Source organism: Urtica dioica, chromosome 10 (assembly GCF_054948205.1).
Source record: "Urtica dioica subsp. dioica isolate 48M chromosome 10, U.dioica_male_clone48M_v1_H2, whole genome shotgun sequence".
Taxonomy (NCBI): Eukaryota; Viridiplantae; Streptophyta; class Magnoliopsida; order Rosales; family Urticaceae; genus Urtica; species Urtica dioica.
This window is the reverse complement of record NC_142765.1, coordinates 26,012,783-26,027,807: the sequence shown is the minus strand read 5'-3', so window position 1 is coordinate 26,027,807 and position 15,025 is coordinate 26,012,783. Positions and strand designations below refer to the sequence as shown.

Here is a 15,025-nt window from a genome sequence, read left to right as displayed (position 1 = left end):
TTAGTGTTTAGTGCTATGGAGTTTGAATTAGAGTAGTTTGCAAAATGATCTGTAGGACCAATACAGATTGATATTGAAGAAGCCATCCGCCCCTACGCGAAGCTCGAGAATCTTATGCTGTATAAAGAATCTTATTGGTCTGAACATCTTGGCCCACAAAAAGAAAGGTATGTACATTATTATGTTCATCTTTATTTTAAATTACTATACGTTCATCCTGAAGCGTGCACACACAAGCTAAAAGAGGTTATTATTTTATATGATGTTTCAAACTCACATGACAACGTGTATAGGTTATTTGTCTGACAGCACAACAAAGGTCCATCTACGACCAAACGATTGATGGTCAACAAACTTCTCAATGGCTTCAACTATACTGTCTTTGCATATGGGCAGATGGTTAAGCCACCAGAAAAAACAACACAATGGAGTGCAGACTAAAAAACAAGGTAAATAAAAATGCCCCTTTTTGTTTGCCAGCCATTTGTGTTACTTCATTTATGTTCTCATGTGCATAGTAACATCTAGCAATTAAGCTCGTCTCTCTTCTTGGGGGAGAGATCGAGTTTGGTAGTGTTAGTCTACTAACAATAACAATAGAACGTGTGAGGGACTAGTTAGGATAAGTGTTAGTATAAAATTAGAATACAAGCAGAATAGCAGTTTGTTGAAATTGTGCAACTGCCATTTTCTTTTTCCTTATTAAATTTTTAGGTGCACTGTAAAATATGATAGTAGCTGGATTGTATAATAGTTAGTTGAAGGTATAGCAGCTTATATCTATAATGGTCTGTACAACTTGTGCAACCAATCTCTCCTTTTTTTCATGTCTATTTTTTGCAGGTACTGTGCTACATTCGATTAAACAATAGTTGATGTACATTATCCCAGGTTAGAATAAATGGAGTATGTATGTGACATTGGTATTTAGAATTAGAAGCGCACGCACATAACTCTATCTAACAATAAGCTCGTCTCTCTTCCCGTGGGGGAGATGGTGCTTGGTAGTATTAGAATCTCGTAGTAAGCTCGTCTCTCTTCCCGGGGGATAGGCAGAGCTTGGTAGTATTAGTCTAGTAATAAGCTCGACTCTCTTCCCGGGGGAGAGATTGAGCTTGGTAGTTTTAGAATCTCACAATAAGCTTGTATCTCTTCCCGGGGGATAGGCAGAGCTCGGTAGTATTAGTCTAGCAATAAGCTCGACTCTCTTCCCGGGGGAGAGATTGAGCTTGGTAGTTCTAGAATCGCACAATAAGCTTGTATCTCTTCCCGGGGGAGATGAAGTTTGGTAGTACTAGTAACAGTAGAATGTGTTAGTTCCAGGTATAATAGTGTATACCTTTAATGGTCTTTAAACCATTCTCTCGTTTTTATGTCTATTTTTTGCAGGTACGTGCAGATAGTAATTTCTAAACATAAGATCGCCTCTGTTCTCTGGGGTTGAGATAGAGTTTAGTAGTACTAGTCTAACAATAAGCTCGTCTCTCTTCACAGGGGAGAGATGAAGTTTGGTAGTATTAGTTTACTGAAAATAGAAAGGGCTGGTGAAGCTTAGTACTGTAGATGTAAATATATTGTAGTTAATTAAGATTATGCATTGTCATTTATATACTGTTTATTAGTATTAATATTTATGTTGAAAAGATTTCTAACTATTAAAATATGAACTACAATGGCTTGATCCCTCTTAAAAAGAGGGTATGTAGGCAGCTCAATTATGAGTGCAGCCACCACTTTCACGTTTTTTATTTGCAGGAACAAAAGTGTACACAACATTTTGAGGAGAGCCGCCGATGCGCCATAAAAAGAAGAGTCGGGTTTGTTTCTTTGATTTTTAAATATATTTGTGTTTCAGCGATGGACTCTCCTGGAATTGCTGATTATGTTGTGAATGTATTTTTTGCTTGTGTAGAATCGAAGGTGGTATTCGTCCTCTCGTTGAGCTTCTTGACTATCCAGACGCAAAGGTTCAGATAGCTTCTGCGGCTGCCATTTGGACCGTCGCTTTTAAGACGGACGAGAACAAAAAACAGGTATAAAACAAAACCCGAACTAATATTCTCAATTTTCTCTTGCTGGAAGATATATTCAATGTTCCTGGGTCAAAATCGAGTTTATGTATTGCAGATTTTGGCATTACCCACCCTTGTTCTAATGCTGCCATACACTACGAAGCGGTTTGCACTTCCCACATGTTTTCCCCCATGATACTCTGATGATTTGCCTTTGAGCATTATCTGAAGTGGTCAAGTATTGCAGGTTGGTGTGATTGGTAATCTTGTCCACTCGTCTCCGGATATTAAGAAGGAAGTTATACTGTCTGGTGCATTACAGCCTGTGATTGGGCTACTAGGGTAAATAACCATATTTTGATTCTCTCATTGTTTTCTGTTTTCTTTTCCTGGGTTTTGTTTGTGTTCCTTCTTATTTGAATTGTCATCAATATTGGAACAGATTCACATTGTACAAAGGGGAGCTGTGAAGCCATTTGCTTGCGATGCTTCAGTCTTGAGATTCACAACTGAAGGAGATGGCAGCTTTTGCAATCAAGAGGCTAAATCAGGTCCTTACTTAATATCCTTAAGGCATACAAGAGAGTTTCACTTGTCAGATTAGCAAATTCTTTAATTGTCCCAGAACCAAATGTTTTGTTTCCAATCTGACCTACTTTTACATATTTCCATTCTTGACTTGGTTCAGGGACCTGGAGTTTTTGAACCTATACACGGCTCTTCTCTGGAGATCGCTATTGCCGGACAGCTTGATAAACACAGACTCTTCTAGCATCATTCAAGAAAGCTCCACGACCACTTAATCGGGTACGCGACTTGCTCTTTCCCTAACACCTCTTCATTTATAGCTAGGTTATGCATCTATGCATAATTTTAATCAGTACTCTCAACCTTGACCTCCTGATTTAGTTCCTACATTACGTACAAAAGGGAATATAACTTTCATATAATTTCTGGTTTTCTAATATTTTCATATACATAGATATTACAAAAAATGATTGGTTATCCTCTCCTGGCTGTTTTGACTGGCTCTAAATTTTTTATTTTTAATTTTTTTAATTTTTTTATTTTTAGTGCCGGCCGGCCAAAATGTTTAAAAAAAAAATTTATTTTCATTTTTGGTCAGTCAAAATATAGGGGAGCATAAGCAACATATGATTTTCTAATAAAACCATATATAAGTATGATTTTCAAACAAAACTATATATATATTTTTTATGGAAGTATGTGTATAGTTAAATTCCCCAAAATATTTTCTACCGAAGAATCTAATGTTGGAGATTGGAGTTGAGGACATTGATTAAAATTATGGATAGATGTAATATTGTCGTATATATGTTATATTGTTTTGGCATTAGATTTCTAACATATTTTACTTGTGTCTTGTCAATATATGAACTACAATGGCTTGATCCCGAGAGGGTATGTAGGCAGCTCAATTATGAGTGCAGCCATTACTTGCAGATCGGTTTGATGAAAAGCCCATTTTCCGCTGGACCTTGAAGAACACTTGATACTTGCTTTGTTGTTTAGAAGAACATTCGTTCATTTTCCGACCACTTCATGCCTATTATTGTATATTAATTAATCTCGTCTCACCAATTCAATGACCCATATATAAGTTACGTAATTATGTTGTGTAGTAGCTATTGAAAAAGAAAATGAGCCTATATATTCTCACTACTTTCTTTTTGCTAGCTAATTGCTTATGATTCCCTGCTTTGCCATGTGTGCCTCTATCTTACATAATTATTTTTGCACTCAAAATTTGAAATATCATTCTCTCTTTCTTTTAATGATAACGCTTACATGCACAACCAATTTTGTGGATAATTTAATTGACTACACAAGGCTATATAGATTTATTTGTAATATTGGATGGGTCAATAGTCCTTGTTGCCGTTACCAAAGTAAAAACAGTCATACTGATATGATTGTGGTCACAATGTGGAAAGTGCTCAGACAGCGAAAGCTCAAACCAAGCAGTAATTAATTCACCGTATATGTTTATAATAACGAAGTGTATAAGATTATAAAAGCTTTTTCTTTCTATATATGATATAATAGATACGAGGGAGTGAAATATGCAAGTTGTATATTGAGTGAGTGTGCGAATAACTATAACAGATAAACGACATTTTAAGATTCGATTTCATTTGTCGTTTGCTTTGATTTGGACTTAACTTTAGACCAAGAAGAACTTGTCCGGCAAATAGTTATAACTTTAGACTAAGAAGTAGAAGTTTGATTTCATGGTCATTCAGTTTTAGCAATTTTCAAACCCCACCAAGTTTGGGAGAGGAGAGGACGATATGACGCGCTTGCTTCTCAACGTACGACTTGTAATAAGTTAATAAAAATAAAAACAAACAACGAAAATAATATCAAGTAATATAAATCATTCATGTATGACGTGGCAAGTTGTTTGAATGAATGAATCAATGAATCAAACACAGATTTGAACACCTTATCCATGCCTAACTAGCCCATTACAATGAACCGAACTCGACTCTCAACTCAACTTCGTTTGATCAATTAGTTTCTAGGCACAAACATCATAGCTAGTTGCCTAGTAGGAAACCAACTTTATTGTGTCAATTGGAAGAGAGAAAACGACAATTCAAAATTAAAGATGGGCCAATGTGCAAGAACCATATATACACTTCATTCTTCAATGTCTCTAAATCTAGTTCTCAACTCAACTGCAATATTATTAATTATTGCATACTATATATTGACCATATATTGGATTCAGAGCAAGGGCACATATTGTTCTGTTCTATGCATACTATAGTCTATAGATAAATGATGAATCAGAGGCAAAATTACAAACGAGAGGTCTTCAGCCTTATTAACTACACTGTAGATGATAACTGGATTTTTTTTGGACTTTTCTTTATTAATAAAATATATTAAACAAAAAATTCAAATTTCAAGTTTGTTGTCAAATTAAAAAAGGGTACAAATTATGAAGCAAAAGAATACGTGTAATATAAGCTAAGAGATGGTTTTGTTTGTAGTAAGCTTATACATACATATATATATATATATATATTTTTTTTTTTTTTATTTGTTGAAATCCATTGAGAACTCCGATATAGATAGCTATAATTAAAGTTGATGTTTTTGAGCTATCACATTCTGAAGTACTGCTCAAAGATTGGGTTTGTGACACCTATATTCGTTCATTGTAGGTGTTATAAAAACAAGAGAGTGAGTCAACAATCAACATCACCATGGATATACATACACACACATATATATCATGTATAATATGAATGTTAAAGAGAGATTCAAGGAATTTGGACATGCATTTTGATTCTCACCCACAAACTGTACACTATTCCATGCACAATTTTTTTTTTTTAATTTAGACACATCTCGTGCCTCCAATTACCTATCCTTTAACTTTGTCACACACCTTATACGTACATATTTTTAAATTATGCCAATATATATAGAAGGCTATGATTTTATTATACGAAATGAGAGTACATAATGTCGGTATATATATTCTTAGTTTATTTCTGGATAGATCTAGTGTATATGATTAGTCATGACAACGGGTTGGTAATTGAAACCCAATAATGGTGATATTGATATATATGGGCAGTGACGGATCTAGGATTTCAATCAAGGGGGGTCAAATTTGAGAAATATTTTTTAGGAGGGGCATTATTGAAAAAAAAACATACAAATTTGGGTCAAAAACATAATTATTAGTAAAATTTAGGGGTAAAATTATAAAAAAATATAAAAATTTAGGGTAAAAAAATAATTTTCAAAAATTGAGGGGGGGCATTGGCCCACCCTGGCCCCCACCTAGATCCGTCACTGTATATGGGTACACGTTCAAGTACCCCTAATAATATTGGGGTACCATATATAACAGAAATGGGGTATGTATGTATATATTCGTTGTGATTTGTAATTGTTGGAAGCATTCAAAAGTATAGATAAACTTTAATAAAAAGAGAAAAATATCTAACAGTTAGAATATAGTTTTATTAAAGAATAGTAATAATAGAGTAAGTACATCACTCAAGTGATGGCCTTTAAATAATGAAGCTTCACTCTTCATTTCTTCGACTCATATTCTCTGATCATACAAAAAGTCTTATCTTCAACTCTAGTAAATATGGGCACTAGTTTGAAGAGCGATTTCTTCGGTGATGATAATGATGATATGAATACATACACATGGAAATAATATCATGTTCTTCCTCTTCTTCTTCATGGTGTGGTGAGTTTGAGTTTCAACTAATCCCACCAATCACTCAAAAACAAGCTGCCACGTCATCAGCGGACGAGCTTTTCTACAGAGGAAACCTCATTCCTCTTCACCATTTCATTGAAGAAGAAACCTTCACAATCTTTCCCTTCACTACAAGACATACAAATTCTACCACTTCTGTCGACCAATCACCATTCGACACCTCATCACCTCCCGGGTCTGGTAGAGTGAGCTGCGAAGTAGCAGAGAATAATAATGACGATCATCATCATCATCTCCGATTAGTGTGTGTTTCTTCGACCAATGATGATCACAAGTCAAACACGACTGCATGGAAGATTGGGAAGAAGATCAGCAAGGCCTCAACGTCTTACCTGAAGTCCCTCTTCTTTCTGACACGTCATCATCACCACCAGCAACGCCGCATGTGAGTATGAATGCTGACACGTCAGCGAGGAAGTCATTCTCTGCCGTGATTCAAAGTCAAAGTCAAAGCTCTTCTTCTTCATCTCTGTCTTCGTCTTTCTCTATTGCTCACTGTAAACTCTCAAACACTTAATATGCTTTGTTGTTTCGAAGAACATTCATTTCTTTTCCGACCGATTCATGTTATTGCTTATTAATTAATTAATCCATCCATGTATGTACGTAATTATATTGTTGTGTACTATTATTGATCAAAAGAAAAAAGAATATCATATTTGATTTGAATCACTCTTTTTTCGTTTGTGCACGTAATTATGTTTTACGTAATTAATCCAGTCACGCTCTTTTCTATTTATTAATCTGAATCACTCTTATTTTATTGCTTTTGTGACTAATTTCATTATACATGCTCGCATGTGCATGCACGTGCCTTATTATGGTAGATCAAGAAGACTCAGTGAAATCGAGGTTGTAAAATGATAATGGTAACAAAACCAGGTCTTCTGTTTCTCCTTATAGATTCTCTATGTTTCTGAACCATATTTTTACCCATATCCTCTACATCACCACATGGGATAGTAAAGTAAATTAAACTACTGGAAAAATATAAGAGCTTTGTTTAAAAAAGAAATATTATATATATATAAGAACTATAATACTTAGTCTAAGTGGTCTCACTGTTGATTTTATTATCACTATATATATACGCTCTTGATTTGGCATACCATATGCCAATATATTATATCACCATCATTTCTATCATCATCTTTTAATGAAAAAATTGCGTGTGGGATATAATTTACCTGTACATCTTTTAATTATTATTTTTTCCCGAACGTCTTTTATTCATGTTGAAAAGCAATTAAGAAAGCTGTAAGATTGCTTTGAGGTCAAATCTATTTTCATTATGAAAAAGAAATGATCAACAGTTTTATTTTATTTTGATACACATGCATATATCTATTATTTAACTCCTTCATCACTCATTCCAGTCTACAAAGATTTTGATGCATTTTCCAATTCAAACATAATTTAATCGAGGCAGATTTATATATATATATATATATATATATATACAATGTTTATCAGGATATTCACGAGTCAATGAAGTGTTTTTTTTTTTCACAAACGATACAGACAGTTGAAAGTTGAAATAATAAATAAGAATATTAAAGCGACAATTTATATCATAAACGACGTTGGGAATACGAAAACGACAATTTATATCATAAACGACGTTGGGAATACAAAAACGACAATTTATATCATAAACGACGTTGGGAATACGAAAACAACAATTTATATCATAAACGACGTTGGGAATACGAAAACGACAATTTATATCATAAACGACGTTGGGAATACGAAAACGACAATTTATATCATAAACGACGTTTCGATACGAAAACGACGTTGGGAATACGAAAACGACAATTTATATCATAAACGACGTTGGGAATACGAAAACGGCAATTTTATATCATAAACGACGTTTCGATACGAAAACGACGTTGGGAATACGAAAACGACAATTTATTTCATAAACGACGTTGGGAATACGAAAACGCCAATTTTATAACATAAATGACGTTGGGAATACGAAAATGACAATTTATATCATAAATGACGTTGGGAATACGAAACCGACAATTTATATCATAAACGACGTTGGGAGTGGGAAAACAAGTGTAAAAAGGTTGATTTGGCCAATGCCCAAATAGCCCATGTAGTCTTTATTGGGTTCTAAGTCAGAGAATATGGGAAAGTATTGAGTATATAATCTGATGAAAAAACCCCCCAAACCTTATACTTTCTCACCACTTGTTTCTTCTCGTGTAATCCCATCATCTTCATCACCGTCATATAAGACATCCTCGCCGGCTTCGTCTCCGTCAACTTATGGTAATTTTATCAACAATTTTTTAGTTAGGTTTATGGTAATTTTGTTTGGTACGAGTGAATACTTTAGCACACATTCATTCATTTTCTTGATAAAACCTTAAAATATACAACCGACTCGTCTTCTTTTTCTCCGTCGCCGGCAGGTTTCCGATTCTTCTCCGTCGCTATGGAAATGAGCTTTGGATTCCTAATTTGCAATTTATTTGATGCTCAGTCAACGCTTGTAACGAAGGGAATCCATTAGAAAGCTTAGCCGCTTCACACAAGTGTCTCTCCTTCTTCCAATTCTTCCCGCCTGAAAGTGGGTACAAACGAGATTAGCTTTAATTTATGCCATTTAATGGACACGAGCATGAAATTCTATGTTAATCTCCGGATTTTCTGACACGAATTCTTAGACTTGTGATAAACTGTGTTGTGTCGAGTAGAGAATGAGAGGAATGTAGAGATTGAGTATAAGGAACAATAGCATCAGTTATGTCATGCAATTCTAACCATATTGTGGAACTTCAAGCCAATTATGTTCGTGCGAGTATCTCCATAAACACCAATTATTTCTCAAATGCTATATACTGTGAGTTTTCAGATGAATAGTTCTATCCTAATTGATAGAAGCTGTAAAACATGTCCTTTGTTTTGGCCATCACAAGCTGATAACAAATTTAGAGAATGATAGGACTGAGCATATGAGCAAGAATGCAAGAGGGATATGAGAATATCGGTGGTGGTTTGTGTTACGCCCCGAAACCAAGGCGTGAACTAAACGAAGATAAGCGATATTAAATATATTTTAGGATAAATTACAATAATACCCCTCAACTATGTCACTTGTAACGTTTCACCCCCTCTAATATGAAATCGTACATCAAAGACCTTGAAATCCTACATCGTAACGAGCACTTCATTCTGTTAAATGTTTAACATATTTTATGCTTACGTGGAATAACATTTAAGAGTAACTTATGTGTTGGACAATAAATTTACTTAAATACCCTTACTTATTTATTTATGTATTTTGCGACAATAAAAAATGACTATGAAGACACAGAGGCTAGAGCCTGTGAAGGCAAACTCTTGGCTGCAGAAACGACATCGTTTCCGTTTATCTTGCTTTGAAAGAAGAGGCAAGCGACTGTGCAGTCATCAACCTTGGACCTCAAGAACGTCCTCTTCCACGCGTTTCCGGCGGCCTCCACCACCCGCCATCGCCGCCTCCTTCTCATTCCCCTCCGCCACCGCTTTCCGCACTACCTCCGCCACTTGCCCGATCGCTATCACGTCCGAAACCTGCTCCGAAACAACCAAAGCCCAAAGTAAATATAAAAAAAATAAATTTTGTTTTGGTTAGGGTTTGAGTGTTTAACGGATTCCCACCCCGTCGGTGGCAAGGATGACGACTGATCGCCGGAGGAGATTTAGTGAGTGGAGATTTCCGGGACTGCGATTACGCCGTGAGATTCTTGGCGTTTGCTTGAGATTTCCGGGACTGCGATTACGCCGTGAGATTTCTGGGACTGCGACATATCAAAATCACTTCTTAGCATTTGTTTGAGATTATGTTGGTTGTATTTCTATTTCCGATTCTATTTCTCGCTCATCCTATGTTTGATCTATTTTCTGACTGAAGTCTTGCAAGAAGATCTCGTTGCTCTCTGATTCTTAATGTAAAAAATGGATTTTCTTTGGTTTTTCGTTATCACTATAAACATGTGTGACTATACATGGTGGAGGAGAAAATAATAATAATAATAACAATAATAAGGTTCACAAGAAGAACGCGGGCCTGGGAGATGGGAGAAATCGCCGAGCTCTCGGAGATATCGGAAATCTCGTCACAGATCGACCCATCACAAGGTTGGTCTGTTTATCAATAAATTCATTAGGCCTTGTCAAAATCTTATTTTACAGTAATAACTTTCTTTTCTTTCGATTTCAGGAGCTTTCGGGCACAGCTCTTGCGATTTCAGGAGCTTTCGGGCATAGCTCTGTCCATAGGCGCTTGCCTTCATAGGCTCTAGCCTCTGTGTCTTCATAGTCATCGGTTATCATTTTTTATTTTCACTTTTTTTTTACGTATAGCTATAAAAATACTTTTTTACCCTTAATGATTTCACACCGTTAAGTAGAATTTGACAGAAGGAGGTGCTCGTTACGATGTAGGATTTCAAGGTCTTTGATGTACGATTTCATTTTATAGGGGGTGAAACGTTATGAGCGACATAGTTGAGGGGGCATTGATGTAATTGTTATCGGCCCGATCCCGATCGAAGCTATTAAAAGGGAAAAAAGCAATCGGACTTGCCCTAGCCGTTAAATAGCCTCGGCCCAAGACCGAGCTCGACCTCGGCCTCACAAGCGACATCGGCCTCGCGAGCTCGACCTCGGCCTGGCGAGCTCGACCCCTGCCTCAGCTCGGCCTCGGCCTGGCGAGCTCGACCTCGGCCTCAGCTCGGCCTCGGCCTGGCGAGCTCGACCTCGGCCCCAGCTCGACCTTGGCCTGGCGAGCTCGACCTCGGCCTGACGAGCTCGACCCCGGCCTCAGCTCGACCTCGGCCTGGCGAGCTCGACCTCGGCCTCGGCTCGACCTCGGCCTGACGAGCTCGACCTCGGCCTCAGCTCGACCGTTCGACCTCGGCCTCACGAGCGACCTCGGCCTCGCGAGCTCGACCTCGGCCCCACGAGTTCGACCTCGGCCTCACAGGCCTATCCTCGGCCCTATGCCATCCTCGGCCGAGCCTGTGTTATCCTCGGCCAAGGGGCCCACCAATGACGCCAGCCCATCTTGTCCTCAGCCCAGGGGCACGCCAATGACGCCAGCCTATGTTATCCTCGGCCAGGGGGCACGTCAATAGCGCCAGTCTATGTTATCCCCTGCCGAGCCCATGCTATCCCCAGCCAAGGGGCCCACCAGTGACGCCACCCTTTGCTATCCTCGGCCGGACCTAATGCTATCCTCGGCCAAGGGCCGAACCCTATGCTATCCTCGGCCGGGCCTATGCTATCCTCGGCCAAGGGCCAAACCCATGCTATCCTCGGCCGAGGGGCCCACCAATGGCCCCTTGGTCGCCTATAAATACAAGAGGCCTTCCCTCTTCAAAAGGTAATCCAAGTTTAAGGACTGAAACGCTGCCGAACTCACCTTTCGCTCGTTTCTCTCAAGTCTCGGCCCCTAAACACTTAAACCCTCTATTATCCACCTCAATCCCACTAATGTTGAGCGTCGGAGAGGTAAACAGAGGCACCCCCTCTGTTTCCCCTTTTTAGCTCACGGTTCTCTCATCCTTTTCTAGGTACCCCGGCGAGCTCAGACACCACCGACAGCCAAGGGAAGATCCCGGCAACCAGGTCCGACACGCTCGAGCCCAGGCGAGGCCACTTGGTCCGGCCTTGGGTCTAACCGCCTGTGGCTCCTGAATCGTTGTCCGAAAAACGGCTAAACATCTCATAGTGTATACTCAGCTATTCACTTTACAGATTCAAAGATAAACAAAACAGAAATATAACAAACTTTTATATGCAAAAGCTTATATACAAACCTGTTAGACAACAAAATTGAAACTTCAAAAAAAAAAACTTGACGACGTTAAACTCCGATGTCGTTCTAACCCTTCTTCTCGTTTCCTGATTATAAGAAAAATTTGAGGAAAATGGGGTGAGCCCGAGGCCCAGTAGATGCTATAGTAATGGTTTGAGTAAAAATATTTTCGAAAATAATACTTTACTTTATCTTACTAATATTCTTGTCACGTGTAAATCATCATACACGTACAAATATACCTTGCAGAAATGTAAATGACAGAAATTTAAATTGTGTACTATCTCCTTATCCGCCCTGCTAACTTAACCCGTGACAGTCCTCTGATCAGAGCAAGGTACACTCTCCGCACCGTATAAGTGTGTGTGAATACGGCTTGTCCAGGATATACGAAACTTTTCTTTCATAGATACGGGATATATGTATAATATCGAAAATATTCTCAATTTTGTAATCTGATATTTCGATTTGAAATTCTGTCACATTTCGAAAACGATTACAACCACGTCATTGTCACAATTTTTTTTTACTAAAATCATAACCGATCAGACTTTTAATTAAATGACTCGAGCCGAGACTTTTCTCGTTCGATATCGATTAATTCAAATATATTCAAGGGTTCTCGGAATTAATTCTCGTCCTTGAGAATTTAATTTCTTTGATTAAATTCCGGAATATCTCATCGGGAAATAATTTATTATTCGAGACAAACTCGATAAATCATTTGTTTTATTATGAGATTTCTCCTTACCTTAATATATCTCAAATTAATTCGATAAACTTATTATTCCAACCTCAAAATGATGGAAATAATTATTAGAAAATTAATTACATAATTTTCTCTTCATTTTGATGAACTTAATTTACAACATGAATCTTAAAATTTCGAGTTACTACGGGTGTGGACAGTATTAGAGATACATGCTAATGTGGCATGCTGAGCTGGATGAATCAGTTGCTTTACTCTTCTACGCTTTCTATTCATCATTTAGTCTTTTCAATGTATTTCACATAAATAGATCTGAATACTCTGTAATGAACTAATGAAATCTTTCAGAAATAAACATAATTTGCTTCCGTGCAATTTTCTAGGCAGAGAGAGAAAATGAGATTTGATTTTACGTTTAGGACTTTAATTAACTCAATTATTTTGAAAATTTAAATAAAAAAGACAAAATTGGAAGCAAATATTTAGCTTAATCGCCGCATCATCAGAATTGACTATATTTCAAATAATCCTAAAATGTAGCTAGTTTGCAATTCCAACGTTTCAAGTTGGCTACTTCTTATAATTTTTCTATTTATTATAGTAAAGATGACTTAATAAGGCCAAATCTGATAACTATTAAGGAAAACGAATACGTTGGTAATTTATTAAGATTTTTATAATATGTAACAATTAGGAATAATAATTGAGGTTTTGAAAGCAATCAATAGTCGTCAAAAAGAGATTATTGGTGTTTAGCCTATTTGCTCCGTTTTCACTAATGGGCTGATTAGCCGAGGCCCAAAGAAAGAAAGATTCGGCGAAGAGAGTTTAAGCGCCAAAGTGAATTGCTAAGCGCCAAAACATATCGAGAAAAAAGGAAAGTAGACCGAATTGGGAAACTACGAAACGGAAACCAAATCAAGACTGAGTTTTTTTTATACCGTTGGGAAAGATTTCGATCGGCGATTATATATAGGTTCGCGAGGGAATGAGAGAGAGAAGCAGAAAAATAGGGTTTCTAGAGAGAGACTCTCTCTTGATTTTTGACGATGAGAAAAGCTAGCTCGTCTCTGAAGCCCTAGCTCGTCCGAAACGAAGGAAACCCTAAATTTTTTGAGGAAATCCATCGGAGAGAGGAAGAGACGACGAAGAACACGGCGGAGCGTGGAATCGTCCGATTAGGTAAGTTTCTTCTCTTTTTTCTGTGCTAGGTTTCTTCAACTTTGTACATAGGGTTTTATTTCAGTCTCGATTCTTTGTGTCTACCTAATTAATGGAAAACCTTTTCGGTTTTGAAAGAAAAAAAGGACTCAATTTCATGAATATTGATATCTCATTTGAACCATAGGACAAATCTTTTGACCGAAACTCTAATTTTCAAAAACTTTGTAGATTGTAACAATTTCTGATGGTTATGTATTTCTCTTTTATTTTTTCTTTCTTCAGAAGATATATTGCGAGACGATAATCGACATCAGTCACGACAACGAATCTCACGAGCCTTTGCCGAGTCTTCCTCAGGCGAGGCGAAGAAGAAGTTTGGGATGATTCTCGCTGCTGATCAAGACCAGCCTCTCTGCACGAGCACAATCTGAAACATTGATGTATGATTTTCCTTAGTTCCATTCTTGCATTAGTTCTTTAGGGGAAAATAACTCTCATATAATTTCCTGCTTTTTTTTAGTTATATATATACAAACCTGGTTGATTATCCACTCCCTAGCCGTTTTGGCTGGCTCTAAAAAACTTTGTTAGGTTTTTTTTTTTTTTTTTTTTTTTAGAGTTTAGGTTGTTAGGCCGGCCCGTGTGTCTAGACGTTTGTTTTTTAGATTCAGCCAAAAATGTTGGGGGGGGGGGGGGAGCCTAATCAACATATTTTCTTATGAAGCTATATGTATTGATATACTTTTTTTTTCTGTAATTATATGTATTGTTAATTTTCCCAAAATAATTTATGCAAGTAATTGAATTAACTAGTTTGGTATTGGGCATATTATATTGTGCCCCATAATTTCTCATACAATTACTAACACTATATATCTTTGACGAGGTATATGAAGGGACATTTGTCTGATTGGACAGAGTCGAGTCCACTATAGAGCTCAGGAGAAGGAGAAGAAGAAAAATAGAACAAGATCAGACTCTCCTTTCGACCGGAAAGTCCATCAGATCAGGTTAGGTTTTCTTTGTTGATTCTTGTGTCTAAA

The 15,025-nt window shown here is 37.3% G+C and overlaps 1 protein-coding gene across 4 annotated transcripts; it reads left to right on the top strand.

Moving 5' to 3' along the window:
- Window positions 1-314: 314 nt before the first annotated feature.
- Window positions 315-3,023, top strand: LOC149384540 (uncharacterized). Of its 4 annotated transcripts, XM_089629217.1 has the most exons (7): window positions 315-449; window positions 1,756-1,817; window positions 1,913-2,033; window positions 2,128-2,177; window positions 2,260-2,354; window positions 2,455-2,563; window positions 2,701-3,023. In XM_089629217.1, the coding sequence occupies exons 1-5, from the start codon at window positions 426-428 to the stop codon at window positions 2,267-2,269; spliced, it is 267 nt and encodes an 88-aa protein (XP_089485343.1). In that variant the 5' UTR covers window positions 315-425; the 3' UTR covers window positions 2,270-2,354; window positions 2,455-2,563; window positions 2,701-3,023. The 4 variants fall into 4 exon arrangements, 3 of the variants coding, with proteins under 3 accessions (XP_089485343.1, XP_089485342.1, XP_089485341.1); XM_089629216.1 differs by lacking the exon at window positions 315-449 and having other exon boundaries at window positions 1,543-1,817; window positions 2,260-2,323; XM_089629215.1 differs by lacking the exon at window positions 315-449 and having other exon boundaries at window positions 1,543-1,817.
- The last annotated feature ends 12,002 nt before the right edge of the window (window positions 3,024-15,025 follow it).

Bases quoted from the DNA above. Each gene is read 5' to 3' on its own strand.
- LOC149384540 (XM_089629216.1), top strand. From the start codon at position 1,663: ATGAACTACAATGGCTTGATCCCTCTTAAAAAGAGGGTATGTAGGCAG. The intron at 1,818-1,912 runs GTTTGTTTCTTT...TTGCTTGTGTAG, and splicing joins GCCATAAAAAGAAGAGTCGG to AATCGAAGGTGGTATTCGTC. The intron at 2,034-2,127 runs GTATAAAACAAA...TATGTATTGCAG, and splicing joins CGGACGAGAACAAAAAACAG to ATTTTGGCATTACCCACCCT.